General features: G+C 39.8%; 1 protein-coding gene across 1 annotated transcript in view; it reads left to right on the plus strand.

The window, feature by feature from the left end:
- LOC126234408 (iodotyrosine deiodinase 1) overlaps nucleotides 1-22,083 on the plus strand; it is a 111,363-nt gene that overhangs the window by 59,655 nt on the left and 29,625 nt on the right. The window contains exon 3 of the mRNA XM_049943099.1: nucleotides 11,018-11,143. Coding sequence (XP_049799056.1) covers nucleotides 11,018-11,143 — 126 coding nt within the window. The remainder of the gene's footprint in view (nucleotides 1-11,017; nucleotides 11,144-22,083) is intronic.

The raw sequence follows: 22,083 nt of genomic DNA on the forward strand, positions 1-22,083 counted from the left end.
TGAAATTAGACCATCCCCTCCTCTGGTTTTAGTTTATGCATCCCAACCTGGGATGTTTATTTCCCACGCACTGGAGTAAAACTTTACCTATAATTTAAATTTGTGGAGCTGAACACTGAAAGTTGTTAATACAGTCTTACTATTAATACTATTAATATGTTTTCTTATTAATTTTGAAAAAGTGTTACGTAGTAGGTAAGCATTTCAAAACATTTAGAACTAAACGACAAGACGACGCACGCCTCATTTCCGTAGCATGCCACAATGTTGCAAGACGTCGAACTAAAACCTACAATCAGATCCAAACGTCGTCGAAAACTGTGAAGAGGTGTCATCCTGCAGCAAGATAACACTCGCCCACATTCTGCCAAACGGACAGCCGACGCAATAAAGGAGTTGAGATTCGAGGTGCTGGAACATCCACCATACAGTCCAGACCTGGCTCCAAGCGATTTTCACATGTTTGGACCCTTAACGGAAGCACTACAGAGAAGATTTGAAAGTGATGAAGACGTCATTGCTGCGGTGCAAAATTCATTACAGATGCAACCGAAAACCGTATTTTCTGATGAAATAAAAAAACTCGTAAAATGTCGGGAAAACTGCATTGAAGTCCAGGGAGGTTACGTAGAAAAATAACGCATGTTTCAGTTTTCTATCATCAGAATAAGTACAACTTTTCACAAATGTGCCTTTGCTTTTTGAATTCCCCTCGTATACCTGTATGTAGATGATTTTGTAAATAAGCTTTACCTATAATGTACTTTTAAAGATATAACAAGGGATGGCTTTTCTGAAAGTGCTTACGCGTGAATAGAGAGTTTCGACATTAACATCTATTTATAAATAACTGTTTAACCATGGGTAACGCCACGGTCCAAGCTAGTAACATATATAATTATACTAACCCCCTAAGACATCCCCCTCCCCCCCCCCCCTCCCTCTGGTAAAAGCACAAATCGAACACTGCTGTTAAACATTTGTTTTGCTGCCTTTACAACATTTCTGAAAACACTTTTATAATGCTCCACATTTTCAATAAAAACTAGATCTTTGTTATATTTCAGCTCTTTGTGCAGCTGCCGTTTCCTAGCACTAGAAATTTTTATTCCTCCTGTTATCCAAGTTGGTTTACTTGGCACTTTGGTGTTGGCACACTTATGTGGAAAGGTTTCATTGAATACAAGAAGGAAGCTGTTTAGGAATTTTTGAAAGTTTACGAACAGTGATAACTTAACGACTGGTTGCTCAGTAGTGTAGTACAGGGTGTCCCACACAAACAGTGTGTCATGTACTGGCTGATCATCTCTAGTCGAACTGCTCGTCAAGTGGCAACGCTGTCTCAAAAGTTGGCTACACTGCAGTTTATCGGAGCGTTGAGTCTGTCTGTGTGTTTTCGTTGTTGAGTTGCTACAGGAATGGTGCAGTTTGCATTAGAACAGCGAACTGATTATTGTGGAGTGTTACATAAAGACGGACTCCATCAGGGAATGTAAAGAAATGTTTCACACGAAGTAATCCTGGTTGGAATCTTCACTATTCGAGGTCTGTACAAGAAATGGAGAACTGTAGGATCCGTTCAGAATGTGTAGAGGAAGAGGCGACCAATAGTGAGGGCCCCTGAAACCACAGATATAATTTGCATGGACATTACGAGAAGTCCCCACAAGTCAGTCGGGAGGTTATCGCAGCAGTTTGATGTATCTCGTACATTGTGTACTAAAAGATATGAAATTAAAAGCCTATCGTGGGAGTGTTGAAATCTGAGGATCAGGAAAAAAAAGAGTTCATTATTGTAAGTGGCTGTTAACATCAACTGCTAACAGTTACTTAGACTCCGCACTTTACTTCATGTCAGATGAGGCCCATTTTCATTTGTCAGGTTATTTAGACTCTCAGAATTGCAGATACTGGTGGCAGGACAACCCACATACTCTACATGGAAAATGTCTCCACTCAGAGCAGATAGGTGTTCGGTGTGCATTGTCCGCCATGCGGATTATTGGCCCCATATTTCTCGATTACACCTTAAGCAGTGTCAGATACCTAGAGGTCTCTGACCTTTTCTATGCACAATTAACAGATGCAGAGAACCTGTATGCAAGACAGAACAACCCACTCACACATCCAACCAAAGTAGTGGCCCGCATCACCAACGTGTTCCGTGAAGACAGACTTGTCAATAGAGGCCTCTGGCCCCAAGGTCCCTGGACATAACATCGAGTGATTTTTGTTTATGGGCTGCATTAAAACGCAAAGGGTATGCTGACAGTCTTCGGACAATAGACGATCTTAAACGGAAAATTACGAGAGAAATTAACAACTTCACACCTGCGGAATTAAAGTGTGTTGCAGTGCCTCGATGCCCATGGCCACTACTTCCAGCATCTCTTATAAACAGGTAACTACAAGTTTTTTTGACATCACTGTTATGTAAACGTTTTTGTTAGTTCATTGTTACGTTAATCTCGGACATGAGGCGTACCAGTTTTATGTGGGACACACTGTAGTAAATGGCTGTCTATGAATTCACGACTCTGTGGCTCATTTTCAGTTATGATGTAGGATCATGGGCGTCTATGGGAATAAAATACACCTTAGGGGTAAGCAGGGACAAGGATATAAATTGTTTTAAATAACTGAGTTTACAATTTTAGATGGTCCAAAATGTAACACCAGGCATTCGATTATGGAGCGCAGGTTTTGTTCCTGCAGTTTCTGATCAGAAGTATCTGGACACCTACTAGAGGACATTAGTATGGGGTGTGTCACCCCTTCGTCTTTATGAAGGCTTGAGCTCTACTGGGGACACTTTCAATGAGGTGTTTGAGTGTCTGTGCAGGAATGGCAGCTCATTCTTTCTCAAGAGCTACAACCAGAGGATGTAGTGATGTTGAACTCTAGGGCCTGGAGCAAAGTTGACGCTCTAACTCAGGTCGAGAGTCCAGACAGGCCACTCCATTTCAGGATCGCTGTTGTCCATAAACAATTGCCTCACAGGTGCTGCTTCATGACAGCGTGCATTATCGCACTGATACAAGCAGTCATCTCCAAACAGTTCCTCTACTGCATGCATTACATAATGCTGTAAAATGTGTTCATATCCTTCCTCATTTAGCGTTGGGGATCACATCTTAACCATATCCTAAGACCTTCTTCTCCATACTTCACGGTTCACATTACACTTGATGGCAGGCAACGTTCTCCAGGCGTCTGCCAACCCAAAACGTTTCCATCAGATAACCACAGAGTATATCGTGATTCATCACAGCGAATCACTGGTTTCCAGACATCCACCGTCCAGTGGCGTTGCTCTTTGTACCACTTTAAGTGTCGCTAAACATTGGCTTCAGGAATGTCCGACTTATGAGAAGCTCCTCGACCACAGTATCCCACTCTTTTTCATATCAGATGCACAGTCATTATACTAGATGCAATGCTTGTAGCACCTTGGAACTCCTAACTGATTCCTTCTGCTGATTTAATTCGATATTTTACAACCACTCTCTGCACTCCTAGATGGTTCCAGTCCATCAGTAGTTGAGATCTATCTTGTTTTTCTTCGGCTCTGGTTGTTTCTTCATATTTCCACTTTACATCACAAACCGTCGACAATGTCCCTGATGGATTTGTTACTCAGTCCACGTTCGAAGTCACTGTGCTCTGCTGTATGAAAAACATGCTGGTGGATCCACATATAGTGACGTATGAGGCCTGTTAGAAAAATATGCAGTCTTCGGCTGGGGAAAAAAGGTGGCTTACCTGAAGTTTTGGACACCTAATCGCCCTCAGAGTAGCTCCCTTGGGACTCACACACTTTTCTCAGCGGTGTCGCCATTTCGGGGAGAATTCCGAGAAAGCCTCTTTTGGAATGGAGTTTAGCTCAACTGCCATTGCTATTGTAATGACCTCTCTTGTCTGAAATCGCGTTCCTTTCAATGGTCTCTTGAGTTTGGGAAGCAGCCAGAAGTCTCAGGGGGCCACATCAGGAAAGTAAGGAGGCTGTTGAAGGACAGGTATCTGCTTTTTCGCCAAAAACGTCTGGATCAAGTGTGACGAATGTGCTGGAATATTGTCCTGATGGAGGCACCAATTTCCTGTTGACTGAAAATCTGGTCTCTTCCACCACACGGCATTATGTAGGCAATCGAGGACATCCCTGTAGTACTGTATAGTGATTGTTTGGCCCTGTGGTATGTACTGATGGTATACTACAGCACTGGAGTTAAAGAAAGCAGTCAACATCATTTTGACGTTGCTGTGCACTTATTGGGCCTTCTTTGGTCTGGGTGAGAAAGAATTAGATGACTGGGATTTGGTTTTCAGGTCGTAACGGTCCACCCAGGTTTTTTCAACAGTGATTATGGTGTTCACAAACTCGGGGTCACTGTTTGTGGAGTCCAGCATGTCCTGTGCAACTTCAACACGAAGTTGCTTTTGCTCTGCAGTCAGCATCTTCAGCATGAATTTCGCCAACACTCTCTTCATGGCCACATATTCGGTCACAATCGAAAGTGCCGAAATTTGCTGATACCCACCTCTTTCGTCATTTTCACGATGGTCCCACATCACTATAGATTCCACTTTGACAATGGCCTGGTCATGTTGGCAGGTTGATGACCAACCGGAGCATGGCTCGCTCTCCACCTATGTGCAGCCATCTTTAAACTGGTTGTACTCCTCCTTAATCTGTGTGATTCCCACATCATCGTCTCTGAAAGCCATCTGAATCTTCCAAATGGTTATCACCTGACTGTCGCCCAGTTTCTGGCAAAGTTTGATGCAGTAGCGCTGCTCCAGTCGTTCTGTCATTTCCCTTGCAATGAAATACCGACGCAAGCACTACGCACTACCTCAGTCGACTGCTGCTTGCCGGTAACTGCTGTTGTCAACAGACAGGATGTAATTCATGCATGCGCATGAAGGTTGAAGGTCAGCTCATGCAAGTGTGGCAGATTCAAATCCATCAGGTGGTTGCAAACGAAAATGTTGGTTGCTTTTCTAACAGACCTCATATAGTGCTCAATTCTGCATTACATTGGCGTATCTGAATACTTTTGATCAGATAGTGCAAGTGAGCCTCTCTTCCAAATGTCGGAACTTGCTACTGTACTGTGCAACAACGAAAGGAGCAAAACAGTTGCTGTTTTTGTGTTATTGCCTTTTTTGTCATTCTGTTCTCAAGTTAACTACAAGGAGAAGCCCAAGTCTGACTGTTGGTGAAATCTAATTCCTCATACTGCGCATTGCTGAGTCATAATATGGAATATAGTGCAGACCCCACATCTTACATGCATTTCTAAAGAGTGAGTTGTTTGATGTGGACGTAAGCTTATTCACAATGTCTTGAATGAGGGCTCTCTAGTCCTGGATCGGCTGAAGGTGGTGTAAGTCAGTCCACTTTGGGGGGGATGACTGTTTTGTGACTGCCGCCAATATTGGCTATCTAGAAATACAGTACCATGTATACTGAAGCCATTACAGAGTGACTGTCATACCACTGTGTTCTGAAGCAGTAAGCACATGTGAAGTACCAGCAAATGTGAGTAAAGTGCAATTTGTTCACCCCAGCACTTCCATTTGCCCTACGGTTGTCTACGTTTTGGTCTTTGAAAGGTGGGACTTGCTTCCTCTGCTCCCTGCAACCCTCCCCCCCCCCCCAACACCACACCCCCCCAGGAAAATAAAAAATAAACCTAGGTAAGGTGTGTGCTATTTTGCTGCAGTGACTCATATTATTAATAGAACACATAGAAATCAAATGACATCGACTGGTATTAACTGATTTCTGTAAGAAATGGAACTGATCTAACTGACTAAATGAAAACTTTGATGAAAGGGAACACTAATGAAACAATTTGTGATAAATCTGTAGTTAAAAACTTATCACATATGCATTTAAAGTCATTACTGTTCATACGTGCAAACTGTGAATGCCACTGCTTTTAGCTTCAGGTGACAATGAAGTTACTTTATTTTGTAAATATTGTTTTTTTTTTCATGCAGCAGTTTTATTTTACTTCTTAACTTTTCTTTTCTGGGACTTTGAGGCGATAAATGAGCTTCACTTCCTACAGAAACAGCTGTTATGTGACACTCTGCATGAGTTTCAGTGCTTGATCGGTGTTGGAATTTCATTCCTGTTTTCAACCATTAGTAGCACATAGGTATCACTTTAAGTGAAGACAGTAGGCTGCATTAAAAATGAATTTATAGAAATGTTTTGAATTAGGCTCATACCTATTATGTAATATTAGTCATATTTATTTAGTAAATGACCATTGACAAGAATAGAAAAGAAACTTTTGTCAAGCTTTGTCCTAAATATGAGTTTTTCCATTATGTAACTGTTGGTATAAGCCATCATCTTCTTCACCATTTACTTCCAGCAATAAGAATAACAATAATGTGTAATCAGTAATTTGAGAAACAGCTTCAACGAACTGTTCACATACAAGCTGCTGGCTACAGTATTTGCACGTGGCATGCTCATGCAGTGAAATGTGTCTATTCTGATATGTTAGCAACATCTAGTACACAGCAACATATTATCTAAAATGAATCAAATGTCAAGTAGCCAGCCACCATATTTCTCATTACAAACCCTTCAAATTTTATACTACAATGTAGTTGGAAATTAGGTATCACAGTAACTATGACCAATATCAAAAAACAGACACCTTATCATCAAACTGTGATACAAAACTATAAGATACAAAATTAATCAATTTCTTTTGTCAGTTAGTGTCCTCAGAATTGAATGAGAGCAATTATAAACAGTAATGAAGGAAATGTGCAAATGCAAAACAAACATTTTTAATTTTTTAAAGGAAAAACTGAGCCTCTACCATAAAACATTTAGGCCTACATAAAGCATTTTTGCAGTTTAATGAGCTTTTACTGTTTACAGCAAGAAAACCAGAAAACTCATTTTTCTCATGTGCTGCTATCAGCCGCTTCATGGGAAGTGCTTGTTACCTTTCTGTGTTATCTTTATCTTACTGATGTTTATTATATATTTCTAACTTTAACAGTACATTAAACAACTGTTTACTTGTAAGTCCAGCAGCTGAAATGCACAATTAATGAAATAAAAAATCCTCCATTTGCCTTTAGCTTCAAAAAAGTTTGCAGCAGTTGCTAAAGCTGTAGTTAATGTGGCTGTCAGTGCTATGCCAGAATTGTCTGAACCTGTGGTTTTGTGTATTTACAGACAATCATTCCTAGAAGTACATGAGAGTTCTGTAGTAAACAAACAATCTGAACTTCAGATTCCAAGGATGAGGGACCCAAGTGCTACTCTTGTGAACACCTTGTCAGTGATAGGTTTTGTGGATGCTATACAAAATTATGACCAGATTTTGTGAAAAGTCATGAACAATGTCAACTGAAACCTGACAGATTATCATGTGTAGTTGCGGAAATACATGTACTCTAACTGTAATTTAATAATTCTGAAGTGATATCTAAGTTAGTGAAAATTCTTAGCAGCATTTAAACCTTTATTGACTTCCAGTTTTGATCAAGCAATCACTATAAGGTAACACAAAATTATTTATAGTATTGTTCTTATTGTGCCACAAAAAATAAATAAAATCATCATGTATCACTGAAAATGCCATCAAGTGTATTAATACAGTCAACAGTAAAATGGATTACTTAAGTTAAATAATTTTAGTCCATTGTAAGATTCCATACACATATCTAGAGTGTGCTCTCTGCAGGAAGATGAAACCTGAATAGGCACTAAGATAATTTAAGTATGTTTATGAATTTTACTGTTGACTATATTGATGCATTTTACTGCTGAGGGCAGTTTCAATGACACATGATGTTTTTTGATTTATTTTTTATGTCACAGTAACAACAATATCACACAGCCTGATGTAAATAATTTTGTGGTACCTGATGATGATTAGTTGATCAAATCTGATAGTGAGCAAAGGTTTATTTAATTAGGTCACCATTTGTACAAAATGTTCATTGTTTTGTCTTCTTACTTCTTTTGAGTCAAAACTACTTTGTCATGGACTGAATAACTGTGCACTCCCAGTCCTGATGTTAAAGAACAGCAGGATTCAAATGTCTGTCCACAAGGAGAAAAAGGGAGAGACATATGGGTTTAATACCCCATCAATGATGAGGTCGTCAAAGACAGAGTAGAAGTTTCAAAAAGACAAGGATAGAAGAGTAAGTTCACAGTGTGATTTTCAAAGTAGTCATTCTGGAAATTGGCTAAATGCATTTGGGAGAAACTAAATATGCATGGTTGAATTGAAATTCAGTCCTACTCCTACAGAGCGTGATTCCAGTGTGATAACCACACTGATACCTCTCTCACATCTCCTATGACCCATACACACTTGGATTCTCCGTAGTTTCCTTAAACCACTTCAGATGAATATTTGGATGCTTTCTTTGAAAAGCAATGGCAAACTTCTCATCTACTGCTTGTTCAATTGGAGCTCGTTCCCTATCTCTGATGATCTTGTCATCAATGGGACATTAAGTATTAATCTTCCTCCCTTCTTCTTTTGTTCTAGATTCACAATTTATGCTAGATGATGGTAATGAGCTCCTGTTTGTCTATTACAGATTTCAGTGGCTCAATATTGCTATAAAGACCAGGTCAGTGTGTTATTTCAGTCTCATACTCAGCAAACCAATGTTGAACATCTCCAATCATGTGATTGGGGGCACAACCATCATGGAAGACAGAATCCCTTGCTGGGAACCATCACAGTGACATGGAATCAACATTATCACCAAAACCGGTTTCATCGGTCATATCAACTATCTACATCTACATGTACTTCTACACTTCAGAAACCACTATATGGTGTGTGTTGGGGGGTACTTCTGGTATCACTATTTGATCACCTCTTCTCTATTCCATTTGCAAATGGCAGAAGGGAGGATGATTCTAGTAAACCTTGGTATTAGTGCTAAGTTCTCAGATTTTCTGGTCATGACCATTTCACAAGATGTTTGCAGAAGGAATTAGTAATTTGCCCTACTCCTCATAATATACTCTCTTGGAAAGTCAGTAGTAAACCTCTCTGTGATGGACAATGTCTCTCTTGTAGTGCCTACCACTGATGTTTGCTGAGCATTTCCACAACACCTATGTCTCTTCTACCAATAACCCAAGCTAATAAGGCCCCCAGACTGTTGAGCAACATTCAAAAACTAGTTGAAGTATTTTGCAAGCCACTTATTTTGTGGATAAATTACATTTACTTATGATTCTTCCTATTAATCTCAGCCTTGCATCTACTTTTCCTCCAATTTGTTCTATGTGATCATTCCACATTATGTCAGTCCAGATGGTTACTCCTATGTATTTTACAACAGTTACTGTTTCTAATAATTTTTCACTAATAGCATAATTGTAGAGTAGGTGATTTTTTCATCTGTTTTTGCACAGAACGTTACATTTATTTGAATTAAAGAACTGCATCATCTGAAAACAGCCTCATGGAGCTTCCAGCAATATCCATTAGATTGTTGTTGAGCTAAAATGTTATGACTACCTGAAAAAAGGCATGTCATGTGGCACCACAGCCTGGTAAAAGTCTTTCAATTGGATGCCACTTTGGCAACTTGCTTTTCCATAAAACCAACAGCACATTGTTTTCCTCAAACAATCACCCGTCCAAGTAGTAGCCAGGTCCAATGTTGCTTACCTTCAGTGATCGGGTGGGAATCGGTGTTACCAACATGACAAGGTCATTGGCCTCACCTGCTTTATAGCATGTTGATCCATGTTTACAAATACCTTCCTTAAGTCAAGGAACACAGTAACAACCTGAGTGCCAATGTCTATGGCACTCTGGATCTTGTGAATGAATGGAGTGAGCTGAGTTTTGCAAGATCTCTGTGGAATTCATGTTAATTTTTATAGAGGAGATTTTCATCCTCCAAAAATGGTATAACATATGAGCATAAACCATGTTCCATAGTCCTACAAAATACTGACATCAGTGGTGCAGGCCTATAATTTGTGGAAGGCATATTGAACACGTTTTTAAATCTGATCTATTTGTGTTCCACATCTCACCCTGATATGACTGCCCAAATCAAGACGAGCCCTTCCCAATGCTTCAAAATTTGAAGGCCAAAGTTTGTAATTAGAATGAGATTTTCACTCTGCAGCAGAGTGTGCGCTGATATGAAACTTCCTGGCAGATTAAAACTGTGTGCCGGACCAAGACTTGAACTCAGGAAGGTAGGAGACTAGATACTGGCAGAAGTAAAGCTGTGAGGACAGGGCGTGAGTCGTGCTTGGGTAGCTCAGATGGTAGAGCACTTTCCCGCAAAAGGCAAAGGTCCCGAGTTCGAGTCTTGGTCTGGCACACAGTTTTAATCTGCCAGGAAGTTTCAAAGTTTGTAATGTTCACTTCCCTTTGTGTTATGTGGTAGGGAATATTGTAAAGGTAGACAGGTCTCCATTGATCAATGGTTCCACTTATGTGCTTCATGCAGGGCTGGAGCATTTTCTTTGGTTTCATCTGGTTTACAAGAGGTTTTTTAACAGCAGCTCTATCATGACAATTTAATTAACACAATTAATTTCACAGTGATTTTGTTCACAGTGGGTTTTCTGGACACACATTAAGATCAACAGAAGTTTAATGCAGAGTTCTTATAAGCTTTCTGTACATTTTATGCAACACAGAAGGTAAAAAGAAAGATCACAATTAACATAGAAAAATTTACACAAAAATCTAAACTATAGCCTTCATGCTAAGTAAATGAGAAGAGATCTTAAGAATCTTAATAAAACGTGGAAGCCACATTCAGTAGGGCCTTCCTAGTATTGTCATTTCAGATTAAATATATTCAAGACTACAGTGTAGTAAATATATTTACACAAAATAGAATTATTTAGTTTCAAAACAAATACATCTAGAAAGTGCACATGTGTTTTCTTTTATCTAATCATTTTACTGGCTTACTAAACACATTTTTTTAAGTTTCTCCATATTACTTAAATTAAGTAACATATTTTTTGCAGGCACAGCACCTAGTGGTGCTCACACTGAGCCTTGGACATATGTTGTAGTATCAAATCCTGAAGTCAAGCTGCAAATCAGACAACTTGTGGAAGAAGAGGAAAAGATAAATTACACTAAAAGAATGGGTAAGTGTAAAACAAATTAAAAAGCTATCAGAATACCACATTGTTTGAGCAAAATATTTATTAGCTCAATGCTATGGATGTGCACAAATTTGTGCAACTCAGCAATTTTGTTTGCAGAATGAAGTTTCCACTGTGCAGTGGAGTGTGTGCTGATTTGAAACATACTGGGAGATTGGAACTGTGTGTTGGACCAAGACTCGAACTTGGAACCTTTGCCTTTTGCAGGCAAGTGCTCTACCAACAGAGCTACCCAAGCGTGACTCATGACCTATCCTCACAGCTTTGCTTCCACCAGTACCTCATCTCTTACCTTCCAAACTTCACAAAAGCTCCTGCAAGATGCAAAGGTCCCGAGTTCGACTCTAAGTCCAGCACACAGTTTTTATCTGCCAGGAAGTTTCAGCAATTTTGTATAAATAAATGTTAATTAAGCCAGCAGTATAGTTTACTGCAGATAAATCTAAACAACACTAAAGGATTGTTGCAGGATGCTCACGAACAAAAGCATTCTGCTTGATGAGATATATTTCACATCAGCATCATTCACATGAATACAGTGATGAATATTTTTTTCTTTTGCATCCATCCAACAGCCCATGCAAATGAACGTATTTCCCTTCTTTATTTTGTGACAAGTAACTACAGATCACTGCTATGACCAAAACTTGTTTTGATACAGTAAATTATTGATGCCACTCTCTCTATTTGGAAAACAGTCATGGATATTTTATATTCAGAATCACCCAATTTATCTCACTCTTCACTTAGTTTACTGGGTGTGATACCAATCTCTTCACCAGCTTCATAGACAATTTTCTTCTATGGCTTCTGTTAGCAGTCAGGAATTCCTTCAACACTTTGTCTGCAGTACCATTCTCTAATACATAATTGTAAGTTCTATTGTTAGTGAAGACAGTCCTTATTAGTGTCTTTTACGACACGCATCACAAAAAGTTTTGCATCACCCCAGTTCCCAGAACTCCTGAAGATAGACATTGACTGGGGATATTGTATCACAGACACAGTCCCTATCGCTGTTCAGAGATGTCGCTAAACCCATCCAAAGATGTAAACAACTGCGCATAAGCAGTGCCTATTACACAGAGAGGGTCCGACAGCCGACCAGTTCCGATCATTCTGCCAGGAAGGAGGTACACGGCTCGTGTTGTCTGTAGTCAACAAGGGAAGTGTCCAGGCATCTTGAAGTGAACCAAAGTGATGTTGTGTAGACGTGGAGGAGATAGGGAGAGACAGGAACTGTCGATAACATGCCTCGCTCAGGCCACCCAAGGGCTACTACTGCAGTGGATGACCACTATCTATGGACTATGGCTTGGAGGAACCCTGACAGCAATGCAACCATGTTGAATAATCCTTTTCATGCCACCACAAGACGTCATGTTACAACTCAAACTGTGTGCAATAGCCTGCATGATGCGCAACTTCACTCTTGATGTCCATGGTGAGGCCCATCTTTGCAACCACAATGCCATGCAGTGCAGTACAGATGGCTCCACCAACATGCCAAATGGACTGCTCAGGATTGGCATCATGTTCTCTTAACCGATGAGTTCACATATGCATTCAACCAGACAATCGTCGGAGACATGTTAGGAGGCAACCCGATCAGGCTGAAGACCTTAGACACACTGTCTAACAAGTGCAGCAACATGGAAGGTTCCCTGCTGTTTTGGGGTGGCATTTTGTGGGGCCGACGTACGCCACTCCGAATTGTCGTTGAGGAGTGGAACAACCTGGACCAACAGTGCCTTGATGAACTTGTGGATAATATGTCATGATGAATACAGGCATGCGTCAATACAAGAGGACATGCTACTGGGTATTAGAGGTACCGGTGTGTACAGCAATCTGGACCACCACTTCTGAAGGTCTCGCTGTATGGTGGTACAACATGAAACATGTGGTTTTCACGAGCAATAAAAAGAGCAGAAATGATGTTTATGTTGATCTCTATTACAATCTTCAATACAGGTTCCGGAACTCTTGGAATCGAGGTGATGCAAAACGTTTCTTGGTGAGTGTATTTGCAACTCCTTTTTTATTCACTTAAGTCAGATTAAAACAGAAAGATATCTTTTACTCAGCAAGAGGCAGGAGAGGTACTGATAAACACATGCTGATAAGATGTATTACTCATCACAATTAGAGAAGCATCTCAACGGTTATTGGCTTGTATGAAAAAGTACTATTCTTGCTTTATGCATTAGATGAGACAATTCATTGCAAACGGGTGTCTGCCTCAGTTACCTGTTGGCTGTAGGCGAATGTATTTTTGATGTTGTTTTTGTTACCTCTATGCTAACAGTGTGGCATCATATTGCCTATTCACCATGTTGTTGTTGTTATTGTGGTTGTTGTCATCAGTCCTGAGACTGGTTTGATGCAGCTCTCCATGCTTCTCTATCCTGTGCAAGCTTCTTCATCTCCCAGTACCTACTGCAACCTACATCCTTCTTAATCTACTTAGTATATTCATCTGTTGGTCTCCCTCGACTATTTTTACCCTCCACGCTGCCCTCCAATACTAAATTGGTGATCCCTACTAGGTAACATGTTTCCAGTCATCAACAGCATTATGACCAGGGAAATACTAATGAATAATTCTGACAATGTCGACACATGATTGGTTAATTCTTGTTCTTGTTCAAGAGGAAAAGCAGATTCTCCAAGGAAGGTATCTCATCTGAATTTGACTGTAATAGATTCACTCCATTAATCCCTTTGTAATTAGCGTTATTAAAAGGTCATTAGATATGGAAACCAATCTCAGATTGGTGAAGAACTGAAAACTAAATTGGCTGCAACCTTTCAAAGAAACCATCGCAATGTCAGGCTGAAAAAAAGATGGAGTCAGCTGCCCAATCAATTAATGCAATGATACATTCACATACAATGATGCCAGTGATAAACTTGAGTGGTTTACTGTTTCTGCAACTGTACATCTGTCTTCAAGAACCGCAAGACAAATTAGGACCAAAACTAAAAAAATGGACTGTTTAGTTGCAAAAATCGTGTAATCAACGTATCAAAATCTGGAAAAATGGAAAAAAAAATTGTTTTCAACATTTGATTCGAAACGTATTCCTACCAGCTGCTGAAACTAATTCATTGCATTTGTTGGATTCATGGTCTGGACATAACGACGGTTCTGTTTTTGTGGACGATGACGAAAAATCTACAGATGTAACGTGGACTCCACTTGGTACAATTAAAGCCATTCAATGCCTCAATGAAGATTTTTTTCGACAGTGGAAAGCATTTTTCAGGAAATTATCAGACAACATAATTTCCAATACCTCTCTCTCATTACACATTTAGCAGTGGAACAGTGTTCTTAAGCTCCAGTCATTTGTGCATTACCAGTTTTCTTCACTACACTTTACAAATTTGATCAAGTATGCCTGGTATGCAGCGCAATAAACAGAACAACGGTCGGGACCATTTCTGACTCCATCCCAGTTCTGTCTAAATAAAACTAGTGGTTACTGCGCAGTGCTTGACTGCATGACTTTTTCCTTTGTCCGTTGTGCCTGGTGCAAGAAAAAGGTTTGTTTTTGTCATTCAATAGACACTTTGCATTTTTGTGACGGCTACAGGGAATAAACAAAGAACCGTTTCACTGATAGTTCAAAAATGGTTCAAATGGCTCTGAGCACTATGGGACTTAACATCTGAGGTGATCAGTCCCCTAGAACTTAGAACTAATTAAACCTAACTAACCTAAGAACATCACACACATCCATGCCCGAGTCAGGATTCGAACCTGCGACCGTAGCAGTCGCACGGTTCCGGACTGAAGCGCCTGGAACCGCTCGGCCAACACTGATAGTCAAATGTACAACATTCAAACATTATTATAAGAAATGGCTTACAGGAATTGTCATAAAATGTAGTACTACAAGACACATTTCATTTCAACAAATTACAAGTCCTCATTGATGGAGGTCGTCTGTGACATCAAACACTGCCACGATTTTATTTTCTCTTTCCCTATTGGCCACTTTTATCATAATTACATGTGCAAGAATTGAACTGTCGATATGAAGTTATTCAAAAAAATGTTTGATTAGTTTAAGCCACGTTTTCACCGGAGCAAGCAAGTTAACAAGCATGAGGAAAAGAGAATTCTGTATGGTGCACCTGGTAGGTGCCTTGCAGGTCTTTCAACTGGACAGCACAGCAGCTACTTACGTGTCCCTAACCTCCCCAGTAATCGGAAAATGGAGACCTGCAGTTTAACGTGGAATCCGAACCACATATCTTTCATGGCCACTCCAATATCTGTGAGAAGTGAAAGCTCGGTTAAAAATCATAGTGAAAAAATTTGTGGTCTGAACAGGATTTGATCCCGTGCTCTCTGGATCACAAAGTGTGTGCTTTGCCACTAGACAATTTTTTTTATTTTCAAAAAAAAAATGACCATAGTGGAAATGCTAGCTGTGTCCCCTCTTCAGATGATGCTCAACGTCAGTAATTAAGTGTTCTGTCTATAAATTTCACCTCAATAGTAATCAGAAGCCAGGTGAAAACGGCAGCCTACGTACAAGGAAAATTTTGGACCAGTGCTAAGGAGAGATGGAGAAGGAGTTCCTTGTAAAGTGCACGATCTCCACACATGTCACGCTTCCATACAAATTGGGACACTTACAGTCTTCCTTCCCTGTGCCATTCTGCATACTCCGTCAATAACAGCAGAGTTTCACATTGTGGCTCGAACAAGGTAGGAGTTGTATTCTCTATGCCGAATATTAGCTCCAAAAACTAAAAATTAATAACACAGCATTCATAGGCATTGTTCGCTTCCATTCACTCCATTGTAAACCATGCTTTAGGCGCTTAAAATTGATGTCTGTGAACTCCAGATAATTCCGCTACGTGGCGCTGCGTGAGTGGTTCGCCGAGTTGCACGCTAGGCAGGCAGGGCTGTACAAACCCCTGAATAAGCTGCGGCAAAAATTTGTAACTTCAACATTTTTTACAAAATACTTGCAGTGCTTCTTAGCAGCTGAAATTTTGGCGGTGCATTTCATTGTCTTCTTCCTGTGTAAAAATATTTCAGCGTAGGTCTTCCCTTGTTAACACTAGCTACAGAACTGTGTGGCTTATGAGGAGCTGTTCGACCATTCTTTTTACATTGGAGTGCCAAAGAAACCGGTATAGACATGCGTTTTAAAATACAGAGATATGTAAACAGGCAGAAAATGCTGCTGCAGTCAGCAGTGCCTATATAAGACAACAAGTGTCTGACACAGTTGTTAGATCTGTTACTGCTGCTACAATGGCAAGATTTAAGTGAGTTTTAATGTGGTATTATAGTCGGCACACGAGTGATGGGACACAGCATCTCCGAGGTAGCGATGAAGTGGGGATTTTCCCATACAACCATTTCATGAGTGTACTGCGAATATCAGGAATCTGGTCAAACATCAAATCTACAACATCACTGTGGTACAAAAAATATACTGCACGAACAGGACCAACGATGACTGAAGAGAATCATTCAACGTGACAGAAGTACAACCCTCCTGCAAATCTCTGCAGATTTCAATACTGCACCATCAACAAGTGTCAGCATGTGAACCATTCAATGAAACATCACCGATATGGGCTTTTGGGTCCAAAGGCCCACTCCTGTACCCTTGATCACTGCACAACACAAAGCTTTAAGCCTCGCCCGGGCCTGTCAACATTGACATTGGGCTGTTGGTGACTGGAAACGTGTTACCTGGTAGGACGAGTCTCGTTTCAAATTGTATCAAGCAGATGGATGTATACGGGTATGGAGATAACCTCATGAATCCGTGGACCCTGCATGTCAGCAGGGGACTGTGCAAGCTGGTGCAGGCTCTGTAATGGTGTGAGCATGTGCAGTTGGAGTGATATGGGACCTCTGATACATCTAGATACGACTCCGAAGGTGACATCTATGTAAGCATCCTGTCTGATCACCTGCATCCATTCATGTCTATTGTGCGTTCCAACAGACTTGGGCAATTCCAGCAGGACAATGCAACACCCAACAAGTCCAGAATTGCTACAGAGTATCTCCAGGAACACTCTTTTGAGTTCAAACACTTATGCTGGCCACCAAACTCCCCAGACATGAACATTATTGAGGATATCAGGGATGCTTTGCAACGTGCCCTTCAGAAGAGATCTCCACCCCCTTATACTCTTACAGATTTATGGACAGCCCTGCAGGATTCATGTTGTCAGTTCGCTCCAGCAATACTTCAGACATTAGTCGAGTCAATGCCATGTCCTGTTGCGGCTCTTCAGTGTAATTTGTTATGTACAGTACTTGTGCTAGCTAGGCTGTTGACAGCACTTTGGAACTCACAAGTCATTCCTTACGCTGATTTCATGTGATTTTTTACAATCACACTCCACAATGGTCGACAGTCTCTTTGTACGTGAAGTCTGCTTGGTCATGATTTAATGGTGGTTGTGCCTTCATGTTTCCACTTCACTATCAAATCACCAACAGTTGACTTGGGCAATTTTGGAAGGGTTTAAACGTTTCTGATGGATTTGTTATTCAAGTGACGCCCAATGACTAGCCCAGTTTCAAAGACACTGAGCTCTCTGGACCAACCCACTCTACAGTTACTGTTTCTCTTTTAACAACACAATACTCTCTGCCTCACTTTACACTGTTGGGTCCACCCCTTGTGACACCTAGTGATCAATTCTGTGTTACACAGGGGTGTATGGATACTTCTGATCAAACAGTGCTTTCATCCAGCAGAAAGAGGAAATCATATTATTCAAAGTTTAAGCATAAAAATGACTTCATGTGAGTGTAACAGGTGGAGAGAAAAATTACTGATGACTTACCACCAACACACAATATTTTAAACATTTAAAGATTAGCAGTAGCTGAAAGGATTGACAGTGACAGAGAGAAGGAGAGAAGATACTGGTAGAGGAGAGAGGAAAACTGAAGAAAGGAAAGAGAATATGAGAAACCATAAAAATATAAATAGATAAATACATGAGAGAGGGGGAGTTTTGAAAGGAGCACCAAGTAACAATTGCTTGATACTTGGGAAAGACTACAGCAGAAGATGAATGGACAGCTTTCAAAGATGAAATAGTGAAGGCAGCAAAGCATCAAGTAGGCAAAAACATAAGGCCCCTTATAAGTCCTCGGATAATACAAGATAGCAAAATATTTTGAATTTAATTGAAAAATGAGAAAAACTAAAAATACAGCAAATGAAGCAGGCAAAAGGGAACACAGATACCTAAAAATGCAATGGCAGAAAGTACAAAATGGATAAGAGCATGATAAGTGGAAAGACAGGAGCCACATACAGAAAAATTAGACATCTTTGGAGAAAACAGAAGCATCTGCTTAAGTGCTCAGCTGAAAAGCCTCTACTAAGGAAAGAAGCAAAAGCTGACTGGAGGAAGGAATATGTACAGGGGTTACACAAGCCAAATTATATTCCAGACCATATTAGAGAAAAACTAGAAGCAAGTAAAGATGAGATGGGGGATTTGGCACTGCAAAAAGCTATGGACCAGCACTCCTCTGATCACTTAGTATCACCATGGCCTTGAAATGTTCAACCACACCATTCACCGGGGCTTTGGCTACTTCTTGTCATCCCCTGATATGAGGGATATCCTACCCCAAATCCTACAAACATAACCCAAAGTTGTATTCTGCTGCTGACTCAATCTATAGAACATCCTTGTCCAATCCTATTCAAGTCCTGTGGTCAACTCAGGTACCAGATTTGTCTCATACATCCACCCACAATCTCCTACCAGAGTGCAGTCACAGATATTTCCTACCCTATAAAAGGCAGAGTCACCTGTCAGAACAACCATATTATGTATCAGCTATGCTGCAATTACTGTGCAGCACTCTCTGTGGGCATGACAACTAACTAACTGTCTGCTTGCATAAATGGCCACCACCAAATTATGCCAAACCATCCAGTTGTTGATCATACTGTGCACCACAATGCAAATGATTTCAACAGCTGCTTCACTATGCAAGCCATTTGGATACCTCCTTGTAGCACGAGTTTCTATGAACTATGCTAGAGTGAGAATTGTCTGTCGCATATCCTACACTCTCACAATCCCCCTAGCCTAAACCAATGCTAACCTATTTTCCTATTCTCTCTTCTGTTCATACCACTCTTTCCCCTCCCAGATTGTGGACTGCCTTCTCCCACCACTCTTCTCCCACCCCTCCCCAAGTGGGTATTCTCTCTCTCTTTCCCCCCCCCCCCTTCCTCACCCTCTCAATCTCCCTCTCCCTCCCTGTCTCCCTCTTTTTCTTCACCTTCATTTCCTTTCCTTCCATCTCAACCCCCAAGAATCTGTCAAAAGACCTGCCTCACACTATCCTGTTACTCCCTCCTTGTCTCATGCACCCTTCCCTACACCCTTCTCACTTGCATCTGTCCAGGCAACTGCTATTTATAATCAACAGTCAGTCTCACCATGGCTGTGGGTGTGTGCATTTGTGTATCTGTGCAGCTGAGTGCATGAATGTGTATACTTTTACTACAGAAGGAGCAAGAGCTCAAAAGTTAATGTAAATACTGTTTTCTGTTGGTGTTTCTATGCAAACAAATCAGTCAGATACAGGCAATTTGTTGTCTTTATTTTATTTATTATTCCATCTAGGAATTTGTATTGTTATATACAGCTAACTTATTTAGAGTGTAACCAGCCACCAAAAACCTGTAAACATCAGTAGATACTTTCATTAAGCACAACATACATAAACAATAATAATTTAGTTGTTCATCAATGTGTTCCTCTTAGCAATAAGATGTAACTGTGTTGCAAATTGAATAGCAATGTCAATGTGTTACATATGAAGCAGTCAAAGCACCTGCTAACCTAGCAGAGAAACAGTGCACCTGTGATATTTGTGTCACATAACAGAAGTGTTTCTTTTTATCTCCTCTAATAACTCAACAACTTTGTACACATTGTTATTTCACATACTGTAGATATAAATGTAAACATTAAGGTGTTCAACACAATTTATTAACATTGCTTTGTGCAACTAAATGTTTTAAGAAAGAACAGAAATTCATGCCCATGCATAAATCACCAGGATATATGCTCTTCTTCAGCCTTGCTGTAATAATTGAAAGAAATTAAATCACTCCACAGTAAATTGTGAAAATTAGTTTATGAGTAGCGGATGTGGGAGAATTTTCTTTTCTTCTTCTTTTTTGTGGTTCATTCATCCTATGACATCATGTCACAAATTTTAGATTATAATTGGTGTAATATTTACAGTAATAAATAACATCAAACCGACATTTCTATGAAGAACTGCATGTACTTAGTGGGATATGTGGCAAGTTGTATCCAGCACAAACTACCACTTCACACTGCGTAAATTTATCTACTGAGTAATGCCATTTCAGTATCAGGGCCTCTTGTAGCTTTCTTTTCAGAGGACCTAGCCTCGTCTCATTAATTTATTCATTATTAATTTTCATTCCCACATATTGAGGAGCCTGGGCATACAATTTTTGGTGGTAGATTGCAAGCATAAACTTTTATCTGTTTCTTAAGTCATCGTTATTAACAAAATGATTTTTCTCAAATAGTTCCTATATTGATACAAAAAGGTAACAATTTCATAAACATGGAGGGATGAGATAGTTAATATTTGTAGGCCTCTAAACAATGGGGGACATGGTTCTTTCTGATGTACAATGCACATATTTCGAATGATATTTTTTCTGTATCCCCATTATGGTTGCAAAGTTCCTCACCCACACCAAAAGAAAAAAAAAGAAAAAAAAAGTATTATACCTAATAATGTATTCAAAGTAACTTCTACATGATACTTTTTTATTAGATAACATTTGCATTTCAAATGAAAAGCTGCTTAATTTGTTTTCTGGGTACTCAATGTGTGTCTGTACACTCAAATTTTTATATAGATTCAATCTTAATAATGTCATGGAATCAACTTCTATATCTTGGATGCTGTGAATAATTTCAATCTGGCCACATTTTGGTTGTTTGGCTCTTCATGTGAGTTTTAGATATGTTCAGATTTCACCCATTCAACTTAAACCAAGATTCTAAGCTACTGAGGATACTGATCAACAATTCAGGAATTTTTTTCTGCATCCTGATTTTCAACTAACACAGAAGTACCAGTATGATCTGCAGACAAATCTCATGGAGGATAGCTATTTATTGGTAAATCATTCAACATAGAACAGAAATGAACTGAGCCTAGTATGGAGTTTGTGGGACACTCCGAGAGATATTTTTGGTCAGAATAATATTTTACCTGTTTAAAGTAATGATTACTCTTTCTGTTCTAGCCCATAAGCAGGATTTATGAAAGGGGGGCTGGGAATTCTTGAGGAATTGTTGTTAAAACTTTCTCTATAAATTAACTGGTGCAGATGGTTAGGAAAGCAACTCATGATGAAAATATAATAGAGTGCTTGGTGTCAAACAGGCCTGATCTTTTTGACTTGGTTCCTATACAGACTCAGTGGTGGTGGTGATGATGCAGTTGTAGCTACAATGATCAATAATGTCGAATCCACCTGGTTGTTAACTCTCTGATGTAATTCTCATTGTCCAATAACATTTCTTCTTTCCAATGTTTTACCAATGTGTGCGAGTAGTATCTTCAAAAATTAGCCATGCACAATGGAAGAACATCGGGCAATGAAATGTTAGTGAATGATGAACAATGTGCCCAAGAATCAACCATGAGGTGAATTCTGAAAGCCTGAATAATGCTATCAGTGGTAAACAACATACAAAATGGTACAAAAATCAGCAGAAAGTTATACATGTTCAGTAAATTAAAAAAGATTTATGCTGCCTTATTTGACAAGCAACAGTCATCTAATCCAGGCAATGAACAAATAGTAAATGCTGCTCAAGGTTATGTGAATAGCTGA

Source organism: Schistocerca nitens, chromosome 2 (assembly GCF_023898315.1).
Source record: "Schistocerca nitens isolate TAMUIC-IGC-003100 chromosome 2, iqSchNite1.1, whole genome shotgun sequence".
Taxonomy (NCBI): Eukaryota; Metazoa; Arthropoda; class Insecta; order Orthoptera; family Acrididae; genus Schistocerca; species Schistocerca nitens.